The 19402-nt window shown below is 36.8% G+C and overlaps 1 protein-coding gene across 2 annotated transcripts in view; it reads left to right on the top strand.

Annotated features, from left to right (window-relative positions):
- The window catches only part of LOC118904512 (programmed cell death 6 interacting protein), a 62627-nt gene that overhangs the window by 14906 nt on the left and 28319 nt on the right, over positions 1 to 19402 (top strand). The window contains exons 3-7 of one of the 2 annotated variants that reach the window (XM_036870726.1): positions 584 to 653; positions 6910 to 7037; positions 9362 to 9515; positions 10694 to 10794; positions 13045 to 13176. In XM_036870726.1, coding sequence (XP_036726621.1) covers positions 584 to 653; positions 6910 to 7037; positions 9362 to 9515; positions 10694 to 10794; positions 13045 to 13176 — 585 coding nt within the window. The remainder of the gene's footprint in view (positions 1 to 583; positions 654 to 6909; positions 7038 to 9361; positions 9516 to 10693; positions 10795 to 13044; positions 13177 to 19402) is intronic. The other variant, XM_036870727.1, reaches the window with a different exon arrangement.

Raw genomic sequence — 19402 nt, forward strand, 5'->3', positions numbered from 1 at the left:
AAGTAAACTTTTTATTCGTGTATAACATACATACATAAAAGTGAACAGTATTATGTGTATAGCTTGAATCTTCAGAAAGTGAATATATGTGTATAACCACCACCCAAATCAAGAAATAAAACATTGTCTCATTTTATCCTGGAAAGGTAACCATTCTCCTACTTTTGTCATCATGGAATAGTTTTAAATTTTATATTCTGGGAAACCTGTAGAGCTTACTTTGTTGCCTTTACTTCTCTTGGCTTATTTGATGATCATTATTACGTATCTGTTCTGTTCAAGCCATTGTGTGTTTGTAAAGATGAGTAAGATCGTGTTTTCTGAAGAAGACAGTACGTATTCAGTTACTGAGGCAGAATGACCATTTGAAATATCCTAGTGCCAGTATCTTACTTTCAAAAAAGAAAATTTTATGGTCCACAAAAAGGAAAAGGAATTGGTTGGTTAGAGAAGATAGTATTTTAGATGGGTTGAAGCTTTTGTCCTTTTCTTCACTGTGGATTTTTCTTTGAAAGAGACAATATTTAATGAGATCCAGGAAGGTAACATGAATTTCTTTTCTTTTTTTTCTCTTTTTATCAAGATCTGCTTGACATTTACCTGGAAGGATGCTTTTGATAAAGGTTCACTTTTTGGAGGATCTGTAAAATTGGGTATGTAATTTTTAAATAAAAAATGATAGGAAATTTGTTCTAAATACTTAGTATTGTTTTAGGTTTCTAAAATTGCTCTCCTAACGACTCTCTGTAAATAATAAAAATTTTTATGTTTTCTTTTTAACTTCAACTTTTAATGAAATTTCCGAATATTTGTAGAGAGCCGACACCTTGCCAGGCACTGTCCTAGTTTTAAAAATGAATAAGATAGTTGTACTCAGTCAGGTTGGGAAGGTAGCTATCATTCTAAAATATTGTAGAGAGTATATTAGTCTGTGAACAAACTTACGGGAGCATAGATGGGGAAGTAGTTAATTCTGCCTGTTTGAATGCAAGTGATGTTTGAGTGAGGCCTTGAAGGATGAATTTGGTTTTTCCAGGTAGAAAATAACATTACAGGTAGAATATTATAACTGAAAGTCACAAGGCTTTTTGATCTACCAGCTCATCACGTGAACCTTTCTGTGTGTTAACTTTCTCCTCTGTGAAGTGGGGAATAGTACTGTGAAGTACTGTTTATTTCATTGGGTTCTTCTGTGGATTAAATGAGTGTAAAGTCCTTAGAACAAGGCTCAATAACTATTAGCTACAATCAATAATATGAGTATTATATTACATATGAAATACATATATATAATGTGTATGCATCATAGAATATATACTATATAATATTATATAACAATGTCATATAGTATGTTACTATATGTAGTACATATTGATATAATTATTGTTAAGGCTTGAAACCTTAGGTGAACTGGGGATTATGGAGGGTGAAGACATTGGAGAGTAGATTGTGAAGAGCTCCAAGTGTACTGTGAATTTGTGCTCTTCCCTCTTATATGTTTATAGCTTATTCCACCCGGGCACTGTGGAAGGGGCTTTACACATATTATCTTACTAAATTCCTTCTCAGCCCAATGAGGAAAGGCACTGTTATCACCAGTTGCACAAACTGGTTTAGAAAGATTAAGTGACTTTCTAAGATCATATGGCAAAGACTTAATGAAGCCAGATATAACTCCAGAAAGCCTAAGTCCAGAGACTAGAGAGAAACAGACCAGTTAGACTGGTGAGAGATGAAAAGATTTGACTAGGTGTAGTGTATGTGGGTCAAGGAAGGGATGGGCTTGAGAGAGGGTTCAGAGATGAAACTGATGGATCTGCTGGCTGGCTGTCAGAAGAAAGAGTACGAGTTGATGTTTGACTCTAAGGTTTGTAACTTGGTTTGACCTGTAGCTAATTATTCCTTTCAATGGACAGGTTGAGTTTGACTTTTCTGTGTTATATCTGGGTAGAAGTTTCTCTTTGGCATTTAGAAATAATATATTTAAAGCTCAAAAGAGGTCGAGATGTAGATTTGGGAACAATTTTCATTAAATGATAATAAATTTATCTCCTCTGTTAGATTGTAGATTGGGAAAAATATGAAAGCCAAGCTAGGGAATACAACGATCAGGGGAACGAGAAGAAGAGGTTCCTGGGAATGAGGTTGAGAAAAGACTTTCAGATCTCAGAGGAACCAGGGTAAAATAGAGACAATGGGATTGAATGCCGGAAGAGTTTCAGAGATTGTGTCCAGTGGTTCCCAAACCTGGCTGCATATTACAGTTACCTGGGGAAAATGTTAGAAATACAGATTATATCTTTACAGACAAAGATACAGGATGCCAGATGTGATAGGAGGACATTTCAGGGTGGGCCACTGGAATTGATATCTTTGAAAATACCTTCAGGTGACTCTGATATTGACAGAGTCATTGTGGCAGAGGTCAAGAAATAGAAGGTTGTAGAATTCACTGGATTTGGCAGAGAAAGAAGTGTCACTAGGGGCATGCTGAAGTCAGATTGCGTCACGTCGAGGGGTGGACTGGAAGTGAGGAAGTGCAAGCAGCGTGTGTGGGTTGCTCACTTCAGAAAATATACAGTGAAGAGCTGGGGACAAAGGGAATGTTACGCTGAGAGGGAGGCAAGGTCAAGAAAAGGACTTCTAGTGCTGCTGTGACAAGCAAGTTGTTTGGCTGAGAATAAGGAGCAGGTAGCAGGAGAACCAGGAGACACTTAAGTGAGATAGGTTAAGTTGATGAACTGAGGTCCTAGAGGAATTGGGACACAAAAAATTGAGAGCGTAAGTAAAGCAGGAGGTAGATCATCAAGGCACTTTTAGTAGCCAATATTGGGAATTAAATGTCCATCACTAATGTTTTGGTTAAATAAAACACAGGCTGCCCATTCATTAGAATATTGTGTAATTTAGAATATTAAGAATGATAATGCAAATACATATTTGTTGACATGTACATCTGTGTCCACTGAATATCCAATAAAAGGCCTGTTACAGGTGAGAGCTGCTGCCTTGAATTCATGTAACTCGGGGCCCCAGAGCTGGTCTCTTTGGAACACCTTTTGTATAGAAACCAGGGTGATTGCTGCTTCCTGGAGTTGTGCATTCCAGGCACCCTGAATATGATATAGTGTACTATTTGTGAAAAATTGGGTATGTGAACATGTATGTACTTATTTGTCAAGATATTCACCAAAAATTAGTGGGTAACTCTGGGAGGATATTGAGTGATTTTTAATTTATTTTCTTTTGTGTGTGTGTGTGTTTAAACAATTGTTTGAATTTTAGAACAACTATTTTTATTTATAATCAAGCTGTTGTCATTTTGAAAAGCTTAATGAAAAAGAAGAGCTCAGGTAAAAAAACAAGAATGAAGTTCAATATTAAGCAAAAAGAGCTCTTTGAAGAAAGGAGACTTGAACATTTATTTTAAAAAAACCCTGATTTAAGTTTAGATGTGATAGAAGAAATCATAAAGGAAAAAAGATTTAATTACAAGAAAAAGTTTTCACAAAATCTCTTATACATGAGAAATTGTCAAAATAAAATGACAGACAACAGCCTGGGATGATAATGTTTATAGGAAATATAATAGGCTGGCATATATATCTTGTATATAAAAAGTTTACTTCTATCTGTTGCTTGGAATATATTTCATTCTTCTTCAAGTCCACTGACTCTCTGTCATATATGCTGGATGAGTTGCTTCATATTTAGACTATGACTTTCTTGTATGGCTCTGTGTGCGTGTGTGTGTGTTTTTAGAAGTTTTAATTGCTCCACCACCACACACATTCTGTGCTTTTATGATATTCTCAAGACTTTCCAAACTCTTGGTCTTATTATTTATCTCTCTGGGCTCACCTTTTCCTGAGTGACTCTTCTGTTCCCTTTGGCCTCGTCTGTTTTCTTGCTTGAATCTGGACTGTTTGCTATCTAAAGCTGCTGTATAACTATTATCCTTTAGTTTAGAGCCATTGTTTTCTGGATATTGTGTCTTCCTGTTTTGCTGTAATATACTCTTAAGTAACTTTCTCAGAAAAGGTCAAATTTCTGAATCTCTTCTTTGTGGAAATGTCTGTATTTTGCCCTCACATGAATTTGGTTTGAAATTCTGCTTAGGTCAAAAACCTTGGAGTCACTCTTGACATTGTTTCACTTCATTCCCCACATTCAGTGAATTCATCAGCAAATCCTATCAGATTTTCTTTTGAAAGATATTAAAAATCCAGTCACTTCTCAGCACCTCTGCTCGTGCCGTTCTGGTCAGAGCCACCATCACCCCTCGCACTTATTGCAGCAGCTACCTGTCCTAATCTCTGGCCTCCACCACTGCTGCTTCCCCACAGTCTTTTGTCCACCGGGCGGGCTGAATGTGTCTCTGTTCAAAACTCTGTTGACTTCTTGCCTCACTCAGAGTAAAAGCTAAAGCTTTACAGCAGAGTTGGCTCTCTTACCTCCCTGACGTCATTGCTTCCCATTTAGTCCCTTCTTCCCCTTTTTTTTAGCCATACTGGCTTTAATATATGTTGAATTAATTAGAGTCATGTTTCTTCAGAACCTGAAGGCATTGTTCCTGTGCCTTTTACTATCCAGTGTTACTGATGAAAAGTCTGCTGAGTATTCTTTTGTAGGTGACCTGTTTCTTTTTTCTTGGGAAGATTTTTTACAGTTTTCTCTTTATTCTTCATGGTTAGAAACCTCAAAAGATCTAATTGGCTTTCATTTGGGGTATGGCATTTTATTGTTGGCCCTTTCAGTTTGAAGACTCATTTTCTCCCTTCAGCCCTGGGAAATTTTCATACATTTCTTCGATAATTTCTTCTTCATTTTTTCCTCTCTTCTGTTCAGAATGCTGTATTAACCAATGTTGATTGTTCTGAGCTACTCACTCACAACTTTTACACGTTTCATTTTGTTTTCTCTTTATGGGCTGCCTAGATATTTTCTAACCTTTCTTTTGAAAAACTTTTAGCAATCAAGTTTTTAATTTCCAGGGGCTTTTTCTTATTCATGGATTGTTCTTTTTTAAATAATATCCTGTACTTGTTTATGGATGTACCATCTTTGAATCTCTTTAAGGATGTTAATGTGGATCTTTGAAATGTTTTCTATTATTGGAATTGTTTACTCTGGGCTCAAATTTTCAGTTCACCTTGATCTTTATTTTGCTGCATGTTCTACTCATATCCTGGTTATTCTAGATTTTTAATACATTTATTTAAGAAAGTAGGTTAGAGTAGCTGGTGTGTATGTCTGCTTTACTTTATGGTGAGGAGGCTAGAATTAGGTTGGAGGCAAGCTAAAAGCTGACCATAATTACAAGGGAGACTACTAAAATGCTACATAACAAGGAGGGTTTTACTTTATGGCACTATTGTGTGGCACAAACACACAGCTGTAGTGTTGTTCTGATTTTCCTAGATGGTTTGTTCAGTATTTTTTGTAAGAAGGCTTCTGATTATTTTGCTTGGTGTTCAATACCTGGCACATTATGTAAGACCTTGAATGTCACTATGATTGAATTTGTTCTTTTTTTAAAATTTTTTTGTGGTTAAAAAAACCTGTAACATAAAATTTACTATCTTAACCAATTTTTAAAAATTCTTTATTTTTTTTTTTGGCCGCACCGCATGGTTTGCGGAATCTTAGTTCCCCAACCAGGGATCGAACCTGAGCCCCAGCAGTGAAAGCTCCAGTCCTAATCACTGGACCGCCAGACAATTCCCTGTCTTAACCAATATTAAGTGTACAGTTCAGAGGTGTTAAGTATATTCACATTGTTGTGAAACAGATATCCAGAACTTTTTGATCTTGCAAATCTGAAACTCTCTACCCTTTAAACAACAACTCCCCTTTTCACCCTTTCCCCAGTACTTGGTAACCGCCATTCTACTTTCTGTTTCTGTGAGTTTGCCTACTTTAGACACCTCATATAGGTGGGATCATAGAGTGTCTTTTTGTGACTAGCTTGCTTCACTTAGTATAATGTCCTCAAGGTTCATCCATGTTGCAGCATGAGACCCGATTTCCTTCCTTTTTAAGGCTAATATTCCATTATAAGTGCACACCACATTTTGTTTCTGTTCATGAATCAGTGGACACTTGAGTTACTTCCACCTTTTGGCTATTATGAATAATTCTGCTACAAACATGGGTGTACAAATATCTCTGAGACTGAGACCCTGCTTTCAGTTCTTTTGGGTTTATGCCCGGAAGTGGAATTGTTGGATTATCTAGTAATTTTATTTCTAATTTTTTGAGGGACCTCCATACTGTTTTCTACATGGCTGCAACATTTTACATTCCCACCAACAGTACACAGTGGTCCTAATTTCTCCACATGCCTGCCAACAACTGTTATTTTCCATTTTGTTTGATAGTAGCTATCCCAGTGGATGTGAGGTGTGTAGATTCTTGGTCAGAATTGTATTTTAACCATATAATCTTCTATACCTCTGAGAGATGTATTAGCTGGCCTTCCATGTCTCACTCCTTTACGCTAGGAGGTGCTTCCATTGGCATAGTAGTGAGGAACTGGTTTGAATGTCATGGGAAGATATCATTTTGAGAGAGGTGATGGAAAAATGGAAAGAATTTATTCTAATTGAATTTGAAATGACTTGAATGACTTCTTATTTTGAATCTGACTAATAGCAGTGTGGACGTAAAGGGAAGGAAAGATTAATTTATTGATCCTTGAGTTTTAGGTGATGAGAATATTGTTGTGGAAATAGATGCCTGGCAGGGCAGCTAGGAATATGGGAGTGGTATTATGGGTCAGAAAACAGGTCTGGAAACTTGTTTTTGTGCGAGCCAGTGGGATAGAGGTCATAGTATTTCTCTTTGAAATATTCATTTTCTTTAGAACAAAAATCATCTGATAAATTTTTCCTTCTCAATTTTTTACAGCTCTTGCAAGCCTAGGATATGAAAAGAGCTGTGTGTTGTTCAATTGTGCAGCCTTAGCTAGCCAGATTGCAGCGGAACAGAACCTGGATAATGATGAAGGATTGAAAATCGCTGCTAAGCATTATCAGGTATGCAGAACAGTAGTTACTACATAACCATCAACACTGAGTTGGATTAAATTGAAAATAGTTTGCATTTAGGTTTATAAATGTTTCTTTACACACAGATGCTTTCTTGAAAAATAATGTACTTTTTAATGAATTGATACATTTTTTTTTCTTGTTTTTTTTTTTGACACATATTTTTGAAGCCCTTAGATAAACTACTTACTTGTGGACCCAGCTCTGTTTTTCCTCACCATTGTATACCCAGCACCTAGCACAGTGCCTGGCACATAATAAAGGCTCAGTAGATGTTGGGAGAACAAATGATTAAATGTTTTGAGGTGAAATCCTTGGCAAGTCCCTTTTAAATAAATGACCTCATTTAAAATATTTGTACGTTATTTTTACATAATTTTTCTTAGAGAGACACACTAAAAATTTTACCAGTGTCACAAAAATTAAGACCTCTTGGCAAGAAAATTTTAACTCTGAGCTTGTGGAGCGATCATAGTTAAATGTGGTCAGATGTGTAATGTTCTTAAGTTAGCTAAATTTAGATTTTAGATACAATCATTTACTAATATGGCATATTATTTGGGGGCAGTATGTTATTTACTCAGCTTTTCTTTTTTGTTTCAATTTAAAAAACAGTAAGTGATTATTGTTAAGTGATACCTATAATTATGTTTTCATGTTTTATATTCCTTTATAATTTACAGAGTATGTTGATGTTCACATAAACTTTTTGATGCATGTTATATAATGCCATTTTCATTTTACAGACGAGACTAAAGGGCAGAAGTGTTAATAAAGTGGTAGATTGGGGTGTCAGGTGTTCTGATTCCAAATTTTATGGAATTCCAAATGCTTCTTATACTGTCCCTCATGGCTCTGGAATTTGCTTGTCTCAGAGGTGGAGTTTGATCTTTCCCATTGTTTAAGTTTAGAAGAGAGATGAAGAATGCTGTTCTAACAAAGTGAGAGGAAAATGTACTTTAAGCACACAACATGCTCCCAATTTTAGATGGGCACAGATGACAAGCATGGTGCATATACCTTTCCTTTGTGAGGCTATAAATGGCAAATATTTTAAAATGTGAAAGTGAAGTAAAATTTTATTTAATTTTCCATTCATTGTAACTCCATTAGGTGGCATGTGAAATCTTAGAGGGCATTCTGAGTTACTGAGGATATGTTCCATTCTGTGAGTCACCTCTGTGATTCACAGCAGGGTACCCTAGTGTGATGGAAAGAGATCCTAGATCCCTGTCTAGGCTGTTTGCTGCCAAGAAGCTCTGTGCCCTTGGCTAAGTGCTTTAAACTCTGTAGGTCTCCAGTCCATATTTGTGAATGAGAGACTGGATCCCTTGCAGTTCTAGTCTGTGATTCTGTGAGTTTACTAAGCAAGTCAGCTGATCACTCCTTGGAGACACTCTAGTTTTATGATACTTCATGACTGCAGCAATCATTGATGTTTACTTCAGTACAGTTAACCTTGAGTTAGCTCTGTGTAGCGTAGCTGCATAACCCCCAGCACATTTAAAAAAAAAATTTTATTTATTTGTTTGGTTGCACTGGGTGTTAGTTGTGGCTCACCAGCTCCTTAGTTGCGGCTCCAGGGCTCCTTAGTTGTGGCACGTGGGCTCCTTAGTTGTGGCATGTGAACTCTTAGTTACGGCATGCATGTGGGATCTAGTTCCCTGACTAGGGATCGAACCCAGGCCCCCTGCATTGGGAGTGCAGAGTCTTATCCACTGCAGTACCAGCCAGGGAAGTGCCCCCCAGCACTTTTTAATCCCAGACTGCCACCTTTCTTTTTCCCAGGGTTATTTATTTCATAAAAGCGAAGTTATTTTAGTGTTAACCTCAGCGAAATATAATTGAGAAGAAAAATCTGATGGGGAACATTTCAGCAGGGAGCTCTGAAAGCCAAATAAAAAATCCGCAGCAATGGACAGTCATGCTGTTCCCCAGAGGACTAGGTATCAGTACTATTTAAGGTTTCCCCTAAGTATGGCATGTTTAATTATTTGAGAGATGAATTTGGGACCAAAGCAAGAGCATTTCAGGACTAAAAACATTTTAATAATGTTTTTTTCCCTGCCTTTGTTCTCATGTTAGTTTTGAGGAAGTATTTCTAAAAAGTTTAATCAATTTGTCCCATCAGTTTACTTTGTTTGTTACTGCACTTGACTTTAATGTATGTTAAATCTCTTGTTATTCTATAGTGTTTTAGAAAACTGTCCTTATTGTCTATAGGTCAGATGTAAGTGGTTTTGTGTGTAACAGTAGAAAATTGTCTTGCTGAATTCTTACAGATTTAAAAGAAATTCTTTTCTTTCCTCTAGTTTGCTAGTGGTGCCTTTTTGCATATTAAAGAGACAGTTTTATCTGCCTTGAATAGAGAGCCTACTGTGGACATATCTCCAGATACCGTTGGGACTCTCAGTCTTATCATGCTGGCACAGGCCCAAGAAGTATTCTTTTTAAAAGCCACGAGAGGTAATTCCAGTTTGTCCTCTATTTTGTTGCATGTGAAAAGAAGTGACAGGCTTTTAAAATAAGAAGGTGATTGTAATATGTTCAACATAGAACTTTCCTCTTTGAATTTGACCCACGGATTATTGAAAATTTTCAGCTTTCCTTTTCTGACCTTAAGGTGGTACAAATGCACATTTAAGAATGTAGGCTGTGTTTGAAGTCTTTTATGAAATATATAGTTACTGTCTTAAAACACTGAACTCTGGAATAGTATTTATATAGGTTTGTAATATGTCAAAAATTCGTTCATTCAGCAAATAAGTATTGGGTACAACTGTGTGCCAATCCCTGTGATAGGCTCTAGATAGAGTTAGCAGACAAACAAGATTTCTGTTTTCTGGAAGCTTACAGTTTATTGTGGGGGAGGTGATAAACAAGAAATTAAGTGGCCAAGGTAATTTTAGAGAGAGATAATTGCTATGAAGAAAATAAGATGTGATAATGACTGGTGGTCTGGCAGTTGGGTAAGGATGTAGGGGGAGTCATGGTATTTTAGATTCATCATTCAGGAAGAGTTTCTTTGAGGAGGTCTTGTTTAAACCAGACTTAACTGATAAGAAGGAGCCATCCAGGCAGAGTCCCTGGCCCTGTGAATGAGGGAATAAGAACAATTCTTATAAGGCATGTGAGTTAGTATGAGAAATTAGAATAAGACTGAATATGTAAGTACAGAGAAATTGAAAATAAGGGAGCAGTCCATCAGGTGGAAGCTAAATGAACTGGAAAAGTTTTTCTTTTAAAATAACAGCTTATATTGAGGTAGAATTCATAAACAATAAAATTTACCCTTTTAAAGTATACAATTCATTAGTTTTCAGTGTATTCAGAGTTTTGCAACAATCACCATTATCTTATTTTAGAACGTTATCATTACCCCCAAAAGAAACCCCATACCCACTGCCAGTCACTCTCCATTCCCCTTTTCCCCCAGCTTCTAGCAACTGCTGATCTATTCTGACTCTTTGGATCTGCCTGTGGAATAATTAAGTTGTATGCAGAAGAATTGATTTCATCCATAAGAATTTTTTAAGACAAATGTACAAACTTGTGATCTCAATGTCTATACTGAGTTATTATGATATATCAGATTATTTTATATTTATTTTCATTATAATGGTCAATTTAATATTTTATTCCAGATAAAATGAAAGATGCTATCATAGCTAAATTGGCTAATCAGGCTGCAGATTATTTTGGTGATGCTTTTAAACAGTGTCAGTACAAAGATACTCTCCCCAAGGTCAGTTATTGTTTTTGTAAATACTTGGTTGTTTTGCATGTGGAAATATTTGGACATTTTTGTGTATAAGAAGCAAATTAAAAATTATGTTTTATAAAGAAATTTGAAATTTAAGGAGAGGCATTTGAAGAGTATATTTGTAGAAACAGTTTTTTATTTAAGATGCATGACGAATTCTCTTTCATATTTAGGGGATGCCTTTGCTTCCACTCTTTACTAAACTTGTTTTTCCAAGCTAAAACTCTTGCTGGAAAATTTTGAACACCTGTCTCCAGTAATTTTATCAGATAAGGGCATTGTGTAGTTTTGAATCATTGGTTATTTGGTACAGCATGAGTACTTGAGCATGTTGATTATTCACCCTTTTAATTATTGTCCTGTTTTCTTAAAGATGAATCTTAAAGCGCAAAAACAGACATAAAGACAAAAGGAAAAGGAAACTTAACAAATTCATCCAGTACTTTGATTAGAATTAAGTTTTGCCAACAGGGCTAGAAAATTGGGCTGCTATTGGACAGCTAAGGAAAACAACCATCTAAAACCATATATCACAGGAAGTATTAATTGTTTTAATATAAACCTTTCTGAAGTGGCATTTGAAGAGACTAGTCAGTGATGATCATTTGTAAATGACAAAGCAGATGATTAGACTAAGAAGTAAATTCAGAATGCTTAAAAACGGAAACTTACAGACTGAAATGTAGTATGATTCAACTGCTTTCTCTCAGAAATGTTCAAGGAATTAGTTTTGTCTGTATGATAGCAAATGGTATTTGTTACATGCTCTTTTGTAGGGAAATTTATTGATTTATAAGTCATTCAGGAATCTTTATAAATTATGAAATTACAGACAGTTTTGTGGTGAAATAAAAAAGCATGTAAGTACATCAACACATTAGTCAGAATATGAGCACTAGGGAATTTGAAGATTCCTGGAGATTTAAAATTCACCAAGAGATCAGTAGAAATTTGCCCAGGACTCTTGGGTAGTAATAGTGTTGCTCTTAAAAAGAGACTTGGGATCTCCTCTCACCTTTTTTTCATCTGGAAGACCTCATGATCAGCTGCACAGTGTACCGTTACATCCTGTTGGGCCATTAGTTCAGTCCTGTCCCGGAGAGAAGAATGTCACCTACAAAGACTTGGAAACTACCTCTGCACCAATCCTGGTATTCCTTGAAAATCTCCTGTTTAAGTACCAAGTTGCTCCAGACTTACCTTGAGAACTGGCATGAGTGCAGTTTGAGATTTAGATGTCTTTTATTTTTTGCCTTTTTACTAATAAAGCTCATAAGGTATTTTCATATTCTAGTTATAAAACTGGAATATCTGCAAGTAGTGACCCAGGAAGCTAGGAAATTATTCACTGGGAGACAGGAAAGCTCACAAGGTAGTAATTCAGTTTTTGATTCTCTTATTTTTTTGTCTAGACAGTGATTGTCTAGTATATTTCTTGGATATTATATGGCATGTACTTCCTAAAAACAATGAGGTTATAGGCTAGGATTTGACATTTTAGAAGATCCTCTACTGCTTGTTTGGTTCATGTTGTTGGATCTTCTAAAATTAATTTTGACTGGAATTTTTTTCAAAACAAATTAGGGCAAAATAGCACTTTATCATATTAGTCATTAGCTTAGTGCATTTGTCTGTTTGCCATGTGTTTTTGAGTATGTGATACTGAGTAATTTTTATATGGCTAAAAATCATCTTTATTAAAAAAGTCTCTTAGGACATGAATTTAAGTGGGAACTTACTTTACTGTCTTTTGTCTTTTAAACACGTTGAAACAGTCCTATAGAGCAATTTCATTAGTATATGTGAGTAATGGTGGTTTAGTTAACTCTTAAGGGCTGGGTAAGGGCTCACAAGAAAGCTTCTAAAGCCCTGTGCTTGGTGTTCCTCTGTGAATGTCCATTCTACTTCTCTTTCTAATGCATGCTTTCCTTTCTTCTTTGTAAACAAAATGTTGACTTCATGGCTTAATTAAAGTGAATTGTAAAAGCTTAATTGGCTTCATTTAACAGTTAAAAAAGAAAAGAACCCAAACCTTAATTCTAATTGGAAGAAAAAAACTGAATTCATTGAATCCAGTCCGTGCAAAATCATGTGGTCTTCTCTGTTTACACCTGACTAACCTATCTCTAAACCATTAATGGGGTGATCCTAATTTCTGTCTCCTTTTCCTTTTTCTTCCTGCATCCCATGTTGTCTGTGGTGGTTTGTGTGGTTGGACTCTCCCCTGGTCAGTATTTTTATTTCCAGGAGGTGTTTCCTGTCTTGGCTGCAAAGCACTGTATCATGCAGGCCTATGCTGAGTACCACCAGTCTATCCTGGCAAAACAGCAGAAGAAATTTGGAGAAGAGATTGCAAGGTTACAGGTGAGTTTCTCAGAAATAAATATTTAAGTAACTTGGATTTCTCGTTTTTTTTTTTTTTTAATAAATTTATTTATTTATTTATTTATTTTTGGCTGTGTTGGGTCTTCGTTTCTGTGCGAGGGCTTTCTCCAGTTGCAGCGAGTGGGGGCCACTCTTCATCGCGGTGCGCGGGCCTCTCACTATCGCAGCCTCTCTTGTTGCGGAGCACAGGCTCCAGACGCGCAGGCTCAGTAGTTGTGGCTCACGGGCTTAGTTGCTCCGCGGCATGTGGGATCTTCCCAGACCAGGGCTCGAACCCATGTTCCCTGCATTGACAGGCAGATTCCAACCACTGCGCCACCAGGGAAGCCCGGATTGCTCTTTTTTTTAAGTGAGATTCCCAAGTTTGCTCGTAAAAATCTTTCGCACTCATTTCCCCTGTCAACAGAGTCAGGTGATTGTTTTTATTTTCTAGGCTATACCTACTGTGTGCTTTTTGAAGTCTCACATTTTATCTAAAAATTTCATGCAAAATTTGCATTCAGTTTTCTTTTATTTATCCATGTTTATTTTAATATAAAATATTCTAAATTAATTATATGCTCCAGAAAGGATGTGGAGTACTTAACTTGTGGCCTAGCCTTGGTCTAAATTGGGACATACAATTCCACAGCTTGAAAAGGACAGTGGTAATAGATACATAAATAGATTTGGTAATCAACAGAGTACCTTCTATGCTGTTGTATCAGCACTGGGTGTATGAGAAACTTGATGGGACATCTGGGGCAACTTCGCAGAAGGGGCAAGGGCTGTTTACATGAGTTGTTTGTATTTTGAGGGTTGGTAAGCAGAGGGTAGGAAGAGGACTGTTAAGGAAATTTAAATATGGACTGGTATTAGAAGATACTATTCAAGTCTTATTTAGGAAGTTCAGTTTAATTAGTCTTTTCATGAGAAAAGAAACCCAAGTTTTTTGGTTTTTTTTTTTTTAATGCATTTTTATTACTAGGGGTATAGAAGCCTCTAGCGGTATTCTATTTTATTTTATTTTTTTTTAAAGAAAACATTCTATTAATTAATTATTTATTTTTGGCTGTGTTGGGTCATCGTTTCTGTGCGAGGGCTTTCTCTAGTTGCGGCAAGTGGGGGCCGCTCTTCATCGCGGTGCGCGGGCCTCTCACTATCGCAGCCTCTCTTGTTGCGGAGCACAGGCTCCAGACGCGCAGGCTCAGTAGTTGTGGCTCACGGGCCTAGTTGCTCCGTGGCATGTGGGATCTTCCCAGACCAGGGCTCGAACCCGTGTCCCCTGCATTGGCAGGCAGATTCTCAACCACTGCGCCACCAGGGAAGCCCGAAACCCAAGTTTTATAAAAAAATAAAATGTATGCTTGTATTATACTCCACACCTCCACACTGACAAAATCAGAGACGGGCACACTCAGTTTATCAAACATTTTATTTTTCCAGGGATTCACTTTGATTGTAATAACTTAGCATCATATGAAAGCATTATATGAAAATGCTTCTGAGAATGGGGTTTCTGGGGGAGAGATTTTTTTTTTTTTTTTTTTTTTTTTTTTTTTTTTTTTTTTAAAGTATTTATTTATTTATTTATGGCTGTGTTGGGTGGGTCTTCGTTTCTGTGCGAGGGCTTTCTCTAGTTGTGGCAAGTGGGGGCCACTCTTCATCGCAGTGCGCGGGCCTCTCACTATCGCGGCCTCTCTTGTTGCGGAGCACAGGCTCCAGACGCGCAGGCTCAGTAGTTGTGGCTCACGGGCCCAGTTGCTCCGCGGCATGTGGGATCTTCCCAGACCAGGGCTCGAACCCGTGTCCCCTGCATTGGCAGGCAGATTCTCAACCACTGCGCCACCAGGGAAGCCCAGGGAGAGATTTTTTTGGGGTAGCATATTTAAAGTATTAGGAGTATTAGGAGTTTTGACTGAAAGAAGAACACACAACGTAAGAGTTGGAGTTTAAGTTTTATTCAGGGACTTTACTGAGGACTGTGGCCTGGGAGACAGCCTCTCAGTAGCTCTGGGGAACCACTCTGAAGAGGTAGGGGAGAAACCAGCTTATATATGATTTTGGCTGAGGAATATGTACAGTCGGTCAGGCTTACGTCTCAGTAACATTACTGCTAGTCACAAAGAACAGATACCTCAAGTTAATGCTTTTAGTGCTTTTCTATGTATGGGAAGATGTGGGAATCTGGGTTCATTAAAATTCTTCCTGAGATATGCATCTAACACTCTAAGGGGCCTGTTTTTCGAAAGCACAGAGTGCCTCATCTTGTTTTTCATCCTGAATTCCTCTCTCAGGGAGCAGTGTTGGTCAGCCACTGCAGTGGATAATGACTGGGTGATGAGCACTGCTGTTTGTTTTACAGAAGTTCAGCTTTTTTATTTTGGGGGAATTCTGGGACTGCTATATTCAAATAAGCCTTTATTCTCTATAAACCAGTTATATAAGAGCTCCTTTTGAAATTTTAATCTAATTTTTAAAACCCCTCTGGAAAAAGGAAACTATTTCAAACTCGCACAACAAGAGATAAAGACTTTTTTCAGTTATAGACACACAAGAGTTTATAACTTTAGTTTTACACCTTTAGTCATAGGTCAGAAGTTAACATATAGAACGCAAATACTTACTGATTCATATCTCCAAGGGCTGTTCCTCTTTCCATTAAGTATGAGATATTTTTCCACTTGATTTGAGCTGAGAAATAGGCAAACAGAACAAAACAGACAAAAAAGATGACCAGCAAGTCATATTCTCCGTAGTCTCTCCTTCTGCCCCATGTACCTGATGGTTGCACCATTCAATCAGCTTTGCAATCATTGTTAACAATAATGGGGAAAAACTTATTAGTCACGAGCAAACCAGAAATAAAAACAAAATCACAAGAGTCAGGAATATCACAACAGTAGGTAAAATAACAAAGGGAAAATTGCTGCTTGTGATTCACTTCTGGGGCCAAGAAAAGTTGTACCCGGACTTCTACAGCTCATGAAGTGCGCTTATTGGACAGTGCAGTTCATTTGGCTCCAGAAGGTGGGTCCACTTGATCATCCTGGTGGAGTCTCTAAAGCTGCCAAGGTACAGTCTTCAAAAAGACATAAAAATACAGTTGACCCTTGAACAACACAGGCTTGAACTGTCCAAATCCACTTATATGCAGGTTTATTTCAATGAATAAATATTTGGCTCTCCGTATTTTCAGGTTCTGAATTTATGGATTCAATCAAATGCTGGTCGTGTACTATGTTTAATCTGCAGATGCAGAGTCTGTGGGTATGGAGGGCCAACTGTGGGACTTGAGGATTTGGATTTTGGTGTCTGTGGCAGATCCTGGAACCAATCCCCCGCGGATACTGAGGGATGACTCTTTATAGATAAAAAAATGTGACTCAGATAGAGTGAATACATATCAGAATTTATTTAATTCATTAATGAGGGACCTAATGAGATGATAAAACTGATGTTGTGAAAGTACTGTTTTTTTCTTTGTTATGATAGTAGCTTGTAGATATTAAGGAGATTGTTTATGCTTCTGTATGAATTTTATTTAAGTATTTACTATGGAAAATTTCAAAAATATATATATAAAAGTAAGAATCATCAAATATCCATTACCCAGCTTCAGTGATTTTCAATATTTTGCTTTGCGTTTCATGTTTCCCCTTCCCCTCTTATTTTTTTGGAGTATTTTCAGCTGTCTTATGTATCATTTCATCCTTAAGTTACTTCAGTATATGTAAGTCTTAAAAAAATTAAAACCACAATGTCATCCTATCTAGCACAATTAATACTAATTAATAATTAATTCTAGTAATCTAATAGTATCCAAACATAGTTTAGCTTTCTCTGATTTTTTCTAAAATGTGTTTTCACAGTTGGTTTGTTCAAATGAGGATTCATACATGGTCCTCATGTTGCATTTGGTTGATGTGTCTCATGAATTTTTAATTTGTAATGGCCTCTGCTCCCCAACTGCCATGTTGAATTGTCCTCACTTTTTCTTGTTTTGTATGTTTCTTACACTGATTTCTGTGATGTCTGTTATCTCTTTCATGTTCCTTGCATAAATATTACAGTCTTCCTTAAACTATTTTCGTATTTTTCTTCACTTTCTTTCCTGAGTTCTGCAGGTCCCGTTTCACATTCTCTTGCTATCTATCACCCCCTGTTAATCTGGGCCATCTGGTCCTCTGTTCATATTTTGTGTGTCTTTGGTACTGTGATTGCATCCTTAAGTTTTTAGCTTATTTTAGTTTTTTTAGTATGCTGTGTTCTTTGCTTTGTGGCAATATTTCTTTCTTTTTTTTTTTTTTTTTTTGGCTGTGCTGCGAGGCTTGCGGGATTTTAGTTTCCCCACCAGGGATTGAACACGAGGCCACAGCAGTGAAAGTGCGAGTCCTAACCACTGGACTGCCAGGGAACTCCCTGTGGCAACGTTTCTTCAGTGAATTTTCATTATCTGTTGGAAAGTTAAACTGCTCTTTTTCATCCTTTTCCTTATGGTTTCTTAGTGTTGAGGCAGATGGGATGCCTTTTCAGTCACTTGTGTTTGAACGAGCTTGATTTTAGTCGGGGAATAGCAAGAGGTTCCTGGGTGGGGGAACCACAGGGTATCTTTCCAAGCCTACTTGTGTAGGGCCCTTCCTCCTCTCCTCCTCTCTGCTTCTCAAAGCCTGGTGTAGGAAGGATTCCACTTCTGTGCCTGTATTTCCCTGAGTTCCTCACAGCCTTTGCTTTTCCAGGTGATGCATCTACTTTCAGAGTTTGTATTTTGTTGACATTTTCTGAGTGCTCATCCCCTTTCCGCCTTCTCCCCACTTTCAGTCCTCTGTTCTGCTTCCCCCAGCATCCCTGCCCTTGTAATTATCTGCCTCTGTGCTCAGCAGGTCCTTGGGACAAGGCTCCTCAGTATTCCATTTTTCCTGTGACCCCTGGGTGGCTCCAGGCAGGCCATTTGGCTTTACCTTTATCTTTGAGCTGGCAGCTGTCACCTCATTGCATTTCATTGTTTTTAGATTTGCTTAATTAAGCACTTTGCCCTCAGGGTGGGGCCCTTAGCCTTCCCCTGTTTCTCCTGCTGTATTCAGCATTTCTTATGCTCCTAATAATTTTTCAATTTGGGGGAACGTTTGACCACATTTACAAATCAAATTTGATGTACAGATCACTTTAAAAAGTGATTTAAATTTGTGCATTTTCCCATCTCTTGGTTTACACTAAAGGTATAGCTTTTGTTTTCTTTGTTTTGGTTATCCTTGTTTCTATTTCATGTTAATCTTGCACATATATTTTAAAATTTATTCCTGGATATTTTGTCTTCCTGTTGCTAGTAACAATGGATTTTTTCTTTAGTTATCTTTTCAAATTGGTGGTTGTTTATCTGTATTTGCTCTGTTGATTTTGAATCTATCTCTTATTTAGAATAGTTAATTCTCTTAGCTTTTGCTGGTATACAAATACATACCAGCAAAAGCTGGTAAATAATAATTGTTCCTTTTCTTTTCTAAATTTTATACCTCTAATTTTATCCTTTTGTCTGGTTATTTTGACATGTTCTGTGTTCTATGTTCATGACGATACTGGTGATCTTTGTTTTATTTTGACTCTAGGAATGTTTCTTTTATTTTTCTGCTAAGCATGAGATTAGCTTTGGAGGTTAAGATTTTAACATGTTAAGGAACTGGGTATCTATTTTTATTTTACTAAAATTTAAAAAAAATGTCAAGAGTGAATATTTTATCAAATGATTTTTCAACATCTTTAGAGATAATTCGATTTTTTAAACTTAAATTTATTATTTGGAGAATTATATAAGTAGGTTTTCTAATATTAAACCATTCTTGTAATCTTGTAATTTTGGTGTTTTAGACTTGCTTTATCTCTTCATGTGGTCGCTTTATATAGACCGGTCTTTATATACCTGAGAATATTATGTATTCTCTAACTGTGGAAGCCAGGGTTCTCTCTGTCTGGTAAATCAAACTCATTAATTGTGTTGTTCAGATCTTCTGTAATCTTAACACATTTTTTGTTTACTCCATTTATTTCTGAGACAGGAATGTTAAAATCTTCCACTCTAATGCTGGGTAGATTTAGCAATTTTTCATTATAATTGTTTATATAGATAAAGGCTTTTAAATACAATATTTAAGAGGTTTTACATCTTTCTGGCAAATTGGAAAGTGTTTTATACTGAATTTATCCCTAATAATGCTTTTGACTTTATTGT

This window comes from Balaenoptera musculus, chromosome 11 (assembly GCF_009873245.2).
Source record: "Balaenoptera musculus isolate JJ_BM4_2016_0621 chromosome 11, mBalMus1.pri.v3, whole genome shotgun sequence".
Classification (NCBI taxonomy): Eukaryota; Metazoa; Chordata; class Mammalia; order Artiodactyla; family Balaenopteridae; genus Balaenoptera; species Balaenoptera musculus.